At 35.2% G+C, this 10,602-nt stretch overlaps 2 protein-coding genes and 1 non-coding gene across 3 annotated transcripts; 2 read left to right on the top strand and 1 right to left on the bottom strand.

Annotated features, from left to right (window-relative positions):
* The first annotated feature begins 370 nt into the window (after nt 1-370).
* Nucleotides 371-3,505, top strand: LOC125189742. Its single transcript, XM_048086981.1, has 12 exons — nt 371-669; nt 787-945; nt 1,041-1,377; nt 1,470-1,588; nt 1,653-1,725; nt 1,805-2,028; nt 2,116-2,172; nt 2,268-2,409; nt 2,580-2,708; nt 2,791-2,961; nt 3,076-3,135; nt 3,216-3,505. Exons 1-12 carry the CDS (start codon nt 371-373, stop codon nt 3,318-3,320), a joined length of 1,875 nt encoding a protein of 624 aa, XP_047942938.1. The 3' UTR covers nt 3,321-3,505.
* A 153-nt stretch (nt 3,506-3,658) lies between these two features.
* TRNAN-GUU lies at nt 3,659-3,732 on the top strand. Its single transcript has one exon. It is a non-coding gene; the product is annotated as a tRNA-Asn (tRNA).
* Nucleotides 3,733-6,254: 2,522 nt separating this feature from the next.
* Nucleotides 6,255-7,695, bottom strand: LOC125190226 (aquaporin TIP2-1-like). The gene is made up of 3 exons (XM_048087469.1): nt 7,496-7,695; nt 7,041-7,291; nt 6,255-6,801 (listed from the first exon to the last, which is right to left on the bottom strand). The coding sequence occupies exons 1-3, from the start codon at nt 7,620-7,622 to the stop codon at nt 6,433-6,435; spliced, it is 747 nt and encodes a 248-aa protein (XP_047943426.1). The 5' UTR covers nt 7,623-7,695; the 3' UTR covers nt 6,255-6,432.
* Nucleotides 7,696-10,602: the final 2,907 nt, after the last annotated feature.

The following is a 10,602-nucleotide window of genomic DNA, read 5'->3' as shown; positions in this document are numbered from 1 at the left end:
ATATAGATGATTTAGTTACCTAGTTAATTATATTTCATTTGAATATATTTAGCCCACATATTGTGTTTTGTATTTAAGCAGCGTAAAACGATTGAATTTTTCTATTATATTACTACTAACACTTTGGATAAAGTAAGTAATATTCCAAGTTTGCAAACAATCTCATGATTTTGTAACCATATTAGTATAAAAATTGTATTTTCAACGCAGGAAAACTGCATTATTTGAGGAGAGGTTGAACTTGAACATACCTTATCTCAATTACAATAATGTTAAAGAACATGTCCTAAAAAACCAACTTCTGCATTCGAGAAAATTCCTGTTCAAACACGAGCCCACGCCACGATTCCAGCATGGCGCACTGTCGTCCATGTCACCATCTCCGTTGGAGGACACCAAGTTGACTAATGATGTGAAGTTCGATCGCGTAAACTGCCTTGTATGGACACTGCATGTATCAGCTAGAAGCTTCTCTGCTGCAGTGAAGGATCTTGCGTTGGACGGAACACGGCCTGCTCTGGCCATGGCGTGGATTGGCATCGATGTGCACGCGTGGCACAAACACATAGCATATCAGGTTGCCGTTTATGCACTGCTGATGGCAGTAACAGAGGTGGAGCTCTTTCTCTCTCACAATCGCACCAACAATCCTTCCCCGGTTCTCAACATGTAAGTCGAACATGCTCGTCACTTCCATACGTACGTGTTTAATTCTCGTGAAAGACATTACGAAGGGAAACAATCCCAATCGCGTTATGATCCTTCTTCCAATTGTGTACGTGTCAGTCTATCTCCGAAGGCAAACTTCTTAGAGGATCTCATAGAAAATCAGCTAAGCATGAAGAACCCAAAGCTAGTGGAATGGTTCAAGACGGTGGAGCTTCCACGAATATCTGGTTCGTTCATGAAATTGTTCAAGAAATGGACTATGGCGTACGCAGGGAGGTCAGTCAGTCGAATGAACAAAAGGAGTTTAGTCTGATTACAAACTCATAAGTATTTTCGTTAGCTAGTTTGAGATCTAAAGCACAAAAATTCAGTGGTGTTGCAGGGACAGTCATGGCCATGACATGCTGTGCAGGTATACGAAAGCTAGGACCAGAGAAACTTTCGTGTTGTTCATTCTCAGATTCAATCGCGGAGGCCTTGTTTGATCTCATGGATGCAACAAACAGTTTAGTAACTCTTGATAAGCTGCATTCTCTAGCAGCTGAGGCCGGGTTCGAGGAGGATTTTCTGTCCTATTTCGGAAGTAGGATTCTTCCTCACAAAAATGTTGAAGATGTTGAGTTTTGGATCTGTCTGGTTCATAGAAAACTCTGTGCAGCATTCCGTAGGGAAAGTGTCGCTAGCAACACGCGCATTCTTACCAATGAGGTAACCTTAACTTTCTTGGTTTTTTTTAGCTTTTTTCAATAATGTCTCCACCTCTCATGAAGAGATGAGTGCTGCCCTTATGATGTTGGCAGGTTGGAGAAAACAGTTTGGCCACTCTCGCGTTGTTTGCTTATCTTGGAAGAGAAACGAGGCTGTTTTTATCTAGGCATGGCATTCGGGTTCTTGACAAGCAAACAAGAGACTTTGTCAGGTATTTTTGTGTTTTAGATGTCTATGGCTTGAGGATAGTGAGCGCGTCTCGTGTTCTTTTGCAGCTACTTGGAGTGCGGTGTCCTGTTCATATATCCGGAATTCTCAACACTATCCGAATATCAACTCCTGATGGAGGTCTGTTTTCATATATAGTTAATGATCAAATTAGTTATATACATCACATCAGAAGGCTTAGAACTGTGTTCTAAAACAGGTGATACTCGATGAGATTGGATGGCTGAACTTTTACGCGGCATATAAGAATCAGCTGCATCAAGAGAGAAGGAGGTCAAAGCACCCTCCAACTCAAGCAGAGAAGGAGATCATATTACACGCTGTTTTCACTGTGTGCTACGACGTGATTTTAGGCTATGCTCATTGCAGCAATTCTAAGCATCAAGCATTAGGTGCTGATCTGCTAGACTTCTTGCTTAGAAGGTGTTCAAAATGTTCCAACATTTACCGGTAATGTTCTGACTAAGCCTCTTATATTTAGTGTGTAATTTTTTTCTCATCTGTGAGCAGTCAAGCGTTACTGTCTACGTGTTTGGAGGATTACTGGGTGGCTTATGATGGAACAATGTAAGCTATATTACACGATTCACTAACAAAAACGCGCCTATGAGCTGTGTGTGTGGGTGTGTGAAACTGCATTCTTCTGTTCATTTTTCTTGCAGTGAAATGCTAAGGATTGTGGAGAAGAACGATCCTGGCATGATACCATCTTTGTGGATGAATGGCACGAAGAGCTCTTCTGCAGTGGATACACGTTATAGACCGGCTGAAATCAACAAAATTGAAAGGCATAGTCAAAATCAGGTATGCCTCATTGATCAATTACTAGAAATTTTCATCAAACATGCTGAAACCATCTGCAGTTTATCTGTTTACGTATCGTTTTTATGTGTACTTCTTGTGCTTCTATGTGGATTATCGATTTAGAAGAAGAATTTTGACATTAAGAAGAGTAATTTTGCTGGAAATGGCAGGCTATTAGTTCATCATCTTCATTTCAAGGTGAAAATGAAGCCTTCCTAACTTCATGGCAATCAAAACAAAAGACTTTCCAGCGCAATTTTCTCAAAAAGTACACGCGTGATGTTGTAGCTGCAAGCATCGTGAGTCGAATGAAACCATGTCTGAATTCAGATAGTCTATGTCAAAACTCTTATTTATACATACAGCCTTAAAATATTCTAGGATGTCTGGATGGGCACACAGCTGCTATTCGTGGATATCTCGTACACCATGAGGCTCGTGCAGAAGAGACTGCACGGCCATGGAGTGACGCAGAGGGAGAGGAACAAGATTTATAGAACAACATCAGACATGTTCACACTCATTCCAGTAGCAATACTAATGCTACTTCCAGTAAGCTGGTTTTAGCGCAGTCGTTTTGATCAAAGATTTAACATTTTCTTCATGTTTAACTCTCTTTCCGTACATGATTATGATCAAGATGAAAGAGTTTGTCTGTTTGATCAGGTTTCTGCTGTAGGCCATGCAGCTATGTTTGCTGCAATCAAGAAATACATGCCTAATCTGGTATGCATATAATTTCTTGTTGGTGCGCGTTTTTTTTTTTCCGAGTTTTTCCTTATTTTTGCGTCGTCTCCATTTAATAGATCCCATCGCCCTACTTGGATGAGCGGCTCGACTTGGTGAAGCAGCTGAAGAGAATAAAGAAGATGAGAGTTAGGCTGATTGGCATTGAAGATGTTAAACATTAGCCCAATGTTGATTGAAAAAATTGATGTGATCATATTCCTAATGGGAGATTTACATTTGATCTATGTATGTACAGTGAAGAGTATGTAATATAGTACTCCTACATGACCTGTATATATTGATATGAGAATAATATTTAGTACTCCTAGGTCCTGTATATATTGATATGAGAATAATATTTATAGTATGATGATATTAGTAGATTATTTTACATTATGCTTCAAACTTAAGTTCCTTTTTGTTTTCATTTTTTTGCAGTTGGTTATTATTATGCTTTATGGAATATAGTTCCCGAGTATTTATTAATATGTATTTATTATCTAGAATAAATATGCAAAAAGCTGGAATAGCTCAGTTGGTTAGAGCGTGTGGCTGTTAACCACAAGGTCGGAGGTTCAAGCCCTCCTTCTAGCGTCTTTTTTTTTAATTTTACTATATTTTGGATTTTACTACCATCTCAATTTGTTGAGTATATTTTATTCTTTTATTAAATCTATTTTCTCTTTTATCCTTCACACTTATAGTATGTTTAAATATTTGAGACTTTGTGCTAGATTTTTTTCTCTTTTTCCTTGTTTTTGGTTATTGTTATGTCGTACATATATACTTGAAGGTTTTCTCAGATTTTATGTTCATCTTTCTATAAGTTTTGTTACTACCTCCGTCCCCCCACAAAAGTTGTCACACTTTCCTTTTTAGTTTGTCCCACAAAAGATGTCACACTTTCCTTTTTAGTTTGTCCCACAAAAGATGTCATATTTTCTTTTTTGGAAAAAAGTTCTCTCTCACATGAATATAAAAATCATATTTTCCCTCTCCTTTTAACACACAAAACAAAATCTCTTAAAATCTCGTGTCGTCCCACAAGTGTGACATTTTTTATGGGGTGGAGGGAGTATAAAATTGTGATTTCAGCTGCTAACTGTGTATATCTCCGAAATATGATGCTGGATGTAGAGACGAAGTCATGTTGGGGCTAAGAGCATCCGCAATGGTCGGCTAGCGACCGGCTAGCCGATTCTTCGCGCTGGCCGATCGGCTAGCCGAACCATTGGAGGAGGCGAGCGGCTAACCGGCGAGCCGATCGGCGTGGGCTGGCCGATTGGTGGGCGTTGGCCGGTGCGCTAGCCGATGCGCTGGCTGCCATTGTGGCGGCCCGATCGGCCAGCGCTATTTTTTAATTTTTTTTTAATTTTTTTTATTTTTTTTTAATTCTTTTTTTTAAAAAAAAAATTATTTCTTTTTTTATTATTATTTTTGAAAAACTATATAAACACGATTTTCTCTCTCTCTAAATTTCTGTACAAGAGCAACATCTAGCGATGGACAACAACAACTAGCCCAATACAAAATTAAGACCTAAAACAAAAACATGTCATACCTACCGGCAAACTATAACGGATTCAAGGCATACTAACATTTTTTTATGTATTTTTTTAATAAATTAGTGAGGAGTAGAGTGGGGCGGTGGCTCGTGTGTGGAAGCCCGGATTTTTTTTTATTATGTAATTTTTTTTATTTTTAGTTAATGTACTTTTTTTTAAATAAAATTAATGAATTTTCCCGTATATGTCTCGTAAATTTAATTCCGTAATTTAATCGTAATTTTAATTCCGTAAATGTAGTATATTTTGAATTAATTTTATTATTGGGCTGGCTATGGCTAACTTAAATACTGATGTGGCAGGTGGATTTTTTAGTATTGCTAACGTGACAAGGGAGAGAATGGTTGGCCTATTGCTGGCCTAAGCACCATTGCGAATGCTCTAAAAGAACCATGACTTCCAAAAAAAATTATATTTTAATTATATTAAAAAATTATTATTGTTGTTGTTGTTATTATTATTAAATTAGCTATAATTGACTGGAGTATTTAACTAGGGAGTAGTTAACTAGTTCTATTAACAACTAGGTCCACTGAAGTTCGATGTAAAATTCAAATGTATCGATCGTTGCAAAGCTCTTGATTATACTTTTCTAATATTGCCCATAATATTGGGTTTCAATAACTAAAAGTGGTCAAAACAGCTAAAAAAATTACTACTGTGAAACTCTTTTTTTTCCTTAATTTTGGTTTAAATTAGCACATACCAATAGAAATGTATGTCGAAAACATTTCAGTAGTACTTCTGAATCCATATTTAAATGGAGTACTAAAGAACTAAGTTTACGTACTAGCCAGTCCGCCTAATGCCAATTTGCAAAACATTAACATACTCCGATGTATTTTTGGACAAAAAAATAGAGTTGGTCAAAAAAACAAAATACAGATAGATTTGGTTAATGTAGACACTTAAAATAATAAAAATATAAATTTACGATATCAATAAAAATAACTTTTGAGTTTAACTCGTATTTTAATTTCAAGAGAAACTTTATCGAATTAAGGTAAAAACTGTGAAATAACTAATTATTGGATCTTGTTCCATCATAAAATGGAATCATCTATTCGTGCATCATGATATGTAATTGTGAATTAAGGATTTAAGGCGTTGCGTATAAAATGCATTTGGAAATGGAGAAAAGAAAACGAGATATATAACGTCTTCAGAGAAAGTGATATTTGATGGGGCGGTTGTGTTACCGACCAAAATAAGTTAAAAACAATAAGATAGGCTATCACGTTAGACCTCACATTTCAGATAAGCACTACAATTATTTTATTGCCGCCAAAACGCAACAAGCCTAGTCAACGTTTATTCACTTAAATTGTTTATTTTGTTTGTACAAATATTTTAATTTTGAAGATAATGTTTTCATATAGAATACACTATAAGCTGATTTTAAATTTTGTTTTCCCTGATTTCACCCTTAAAACAAGTAATCATAAGCCCCTAATCTTGTCCAATACAACTCTTTTTATTAAGGCCAAGTTGCGACATAATCATCGTGAATACCATCTTCCATGAAGAAAAGAATGTGGCAAGGAGACAAAATGGGATCAAACATGACATAATTAACAATTTACCAGAAAAACCAAACCATTACACCAAGAAATTGCATTTACAGCTGCAAACCATTAAAAAAAGGAAAAGAAAGAAACGGAAAAATGAATTCCCATATCTTCCTTTTATTAGAAAAGAAATTTCACATCACAAACAAATGTGGGCAAATCTAGAAGTCGGTTGCGAGTGGTGCGTGCTCGTGGTGGATGTAAGTGTTGCTGTAGACGAGCCCGGCGAGGCCGCCTCCGATGAGTGGGCCCACCCAGTAGATCCAGTGGCCGGTGAAGTCTCCGCTGGCAACAGCTGGGCCGAAGGAGCGGGCCGGGTTCATGGAGCCTCCGGAGAATGGGCCGGCAGCCAAGATGTTGGCACCCACGACGAAACCGATGGCGATGGGTGCGATGGTTCCCAATGAACCCTTCTTCGGGTCAACTGCGGTTGCGTACACAGTGTACACCAGTCCGAATGTGATGATGATCTCAAACACCACTCCCTGGATTGCTCCCACTCCCGCTCCCACACCGTGGATCGGAATAGCCTTCATTTATATCAATGTATTCAGTCACGGATCCAGAATTAAAATATAAAGCGACATAATTAAACAACTAAGTGGCGGATCCAGAATTCAAAAATAAAATAACATAATTAAATAAGTATTTAGTAACTAATTGAATATATTTTTAAACAATCAACCATAATAGCAAATATATTCTCCAAATACCATCAATTTATTATCTTGTTAATTGAGATATACTATAAAAATAAAAGTTGACTTACCAAGCCACCGGTGACGAAAGAGAGGAGGTATGAACCAACAACGGCTCCCAAAAGCTGAGCAATCCAGTAGAAAATTCCGGTGATGACGGTAAGCTGACCGCCGACAACCAGGCCGAATGTGACGGCAGGGTTGACGTGTCCACCGGAGATATTAGCGGCAATGGAGACAGCCACGAAGAGAGCGAAAGCATGGGCCACAGCGATCGCAACAAGCCCAGCCGGGTCCAAGCCCGCGTTGGCCGTCAAACTGTCTGTTGAAAAGGCACCAATTTATCACCCCATCAGGAAAATGTACTACTTGGATTACAATTTAATAGTAAATTATAGTACTTCATTTTTGTTGCAAAGCTAAATTAGTGCATGTGCATGCATGGCTCTATTAATTTTTATTTTGTTAAAAGAGTTAAAGAAAAAATTAAAAATTCTTGAGAAAAATATTAAATTAGATGACTAACTGAAAGCAATGGCAGAGCCAACGCCGGCGAAGATGAAGAGCAAGGTGGAGATAAACTCAGCGATGTACGCCTTGATGGTGGCGGCGCTGAACGAGTCATCGAAACGGCCGATAGCGATTCCTGGCATTTTGTAAAATTAATTCTTGAAGAAAAAGAGAAAATAGAAAGAAGAGAGGATTATGGTTTGGGATGAGAGAAATAGCACTTTCTAAGTGGGTATATATACTGAGCCAAACACGACCTTAGCGAAATAGTTTAATATAAGCATCTATAGATTAGTATATACCAGATGCCAAGTCACAAGAGATAGATGAAGGGATAAATTAATCCATCCTACGTGGAATATTCTATCCTATAAGATTATATTATTTCAATTCTTATTTGATAGCATCCTTCTAAGAACGTTTGTAACTAATTGAGCTAGGGTCGACGTTTAGTAAACTCAATTACGATATAAAATTGGTTTAATTCGAAATAAAATTGATAAAGTGTCGCAATGAACTCACACCCACTCTACTAGTTAATTAATTTGGTTATGTCATGGTCTAGGTTGTAATTGGTTATTTTAGCAAATGATTAGGATGAACATATTTGAAATTAACAATATTGAGTTTATTTAAAATAAAATTTGTGTGTTAAGATATTACCGACGCGTATGACTTTCGGTTACTGATATGAAAAAATATAACTTGGTCAATAAAAATATGAAATTTGTGACGTGCTGATAATGTCACGATCTTGACAACTTTTGTATGAATAAACGCCAAACTGGTACACAAGTAATTATTTAATTTTCAAAAATATATGGATTATAATTTTGCTACTTCGTAATATTCTTCATATCTATCTTTATTTAAGAGTAAAATAGACGGAAGTTTAAAAATTAAGTAACGATGGAACTAGATTCTTTAATTTAAAGGCGAAAGTCGACCATTAAATGTCAATTAGGAGTAGTTATATTTAATTTAATAATAGTTGGATAAAATGTGTAAATTTATCTACATAACCAACCATAAGGAATAAATTAGAGAGAATGACTAATTCATATCCGCGATATGCTTAAATGATAAATCACATAAACCTATATGCATAATCCTATTCAACTTTTGGAGCTTGTTTCATAAATGACATAAAATGATAAATTATTACATTAGTTTCTAAATACTCTGGAGTACATAACCTATAGTATTACCTTATATCGACTAATCAGGAATGTCAATCATATCAATTCTATTTGTGTAGCATGGTATAATCGGGGGTGTGAGTTGAAATTTTATCAGATTAAAAAACAACGGCCCAAAACTTAAATGTCCGGATTTCAGGTTAATCCAATAGGCCACTCGAGCTAAAAGCTAATTTTTTTACTTAATTTATTTTAATTCCTTAGAATCCTGTATTTATAAATTAAAGATATTAATCTATGACAAGTATACATTCATACTATGCTTATGTTCTACTGGTATAAAATTACAAAAAATATTTCGTTACATAAAAGTGACATTTAATAAATCTTGAGTTATTGAACAATTTCACATATAATGATTTATATGTCTATATATAAATATAAAATATATATTGGAGGTTAATTATTGATGTGTAGTTATTATTTTTTATCAAATTTGTCATTAAAATGTAAAATAAATTTAGCCAAACTCATTAAATTTAGCAGTTTATAAATTTTGGGCTTCATTGATATTCCTATTTTTAATACAGAAAAGGAAAAAAAAATAATACTATAGACAAAGGAATAAATTTGAGTTGGCAATGGCACTAAGTCCATTCACATCCAATCAAAAACCTTGGGTGCTCGCCTAGTTGTCAATAACGTGCAGATTTGGAATTGTCTGGAAAATGATCACGATTGGTCCATGTGAGATTATTAATATTTGATGCCCAAAATTTTTTAAAAAAATTATACTATTTCAAATTTGAGATAACCATAAGATGGTGCTATGACTATCTGCAATCTGGGCCACACATTGCGCCGACCAGGTTCTTAATTTAACTCTTGTGGGTTAGTTGGGAATTTTTTTTATTATTATCTGAATAGGATTAAACTGGTGATGATTGATAATTGGGGATTAGCAATTTGTTAGTGGAATCTTGATTTGAAATAAGTGGTCCTATGTCCATCTAATTAACTTGGACTTTTGTGATTAAAAGATTGAATTTTGTCATTTGTTTCGTTGGGATACATAGTAATTTAGTAAGTATTTATAGATCCCACGTAAAATTACACTAAAGAGAAAAGAGTATGAGATTGATTGGTTTATTTTGGAAGTGAATTCATTTTAGATTTATTCTCGTTTCAAAATTTGAAGAATACAATTATAACACTTTTTCATGGGTGAATAAATATAAATTTAAGGCTACGTCATGAAGGATTTAAATTCGAAATCTTTGGCATATGACATTAATACTTATATCGTTTAATCAATTCACCCACACAATTATAAATTTATAACACTTACTGGTTTCTTATTCAATCAGTCGTATGTTTGCACTTATTATGATAATTAAAAAAGGTATAGGATAAGTGTAATTTGAGGATAGATGACGTTTAATAAACGGAAGAGTACAAGTGTACAAAACAATTTGGGTGTTAGTACTTGATTTCACGTGTTATTTGTCAGCTATTAATACTGATGTAGAGATAAGTTGGATGAGCCAAGGCATGATAGTGTTAAAATTCAGTGGTCTAATAAGTCACGATTTTGATATTGGAGATTCAAATTATATTTCATAATTTAGGGTATTATTTAAGTGTAATCTTATGCAGATATGCATGAGAAGAATAAATAAGATGAGAAATAAATAGATAATAAGAGAGAAATAATTCGATAAGTAAAGAAACTAATGATACCTACAACGGGTGTCGTAAAAAGCAACATCGGCGAAAAAGAGTCTACATTATCGGAGAAAGTGGCAGAAGCAATATCGTAACCCCTATTCATAACATTGTTGGTTTAATTTGTTGCTTGACAATTATGTATCGTAAAATCAAATAAACTACTATAGAAGTAGTAATATTTTTGCTTTTTCCAATTCCACTATATTGATTATTTGAAATATTTCAATTTTTTCAATAATTTTTCTATGCATCATTA

The sequence above is a fragment of the Salvia hispanica genome, chromosome 5, assembly GCF_023119035.1.
Source record: "Salvia hispanica cultivar TCC Black 2014 chromosome 5, UniMelb_Shisp_WGS_1.0, whole genome shotgun sequence".
Taxonomy (NCBI): Eukaryota; Viridiplantae; Streptophyta; class Magnoliopsida; order Lamiales; family Lamiaceae; genus Salvia; species Salvia hispanica.
This window is presented reverse-complemented; position numbering and strand designations above follow the sequence as displayed.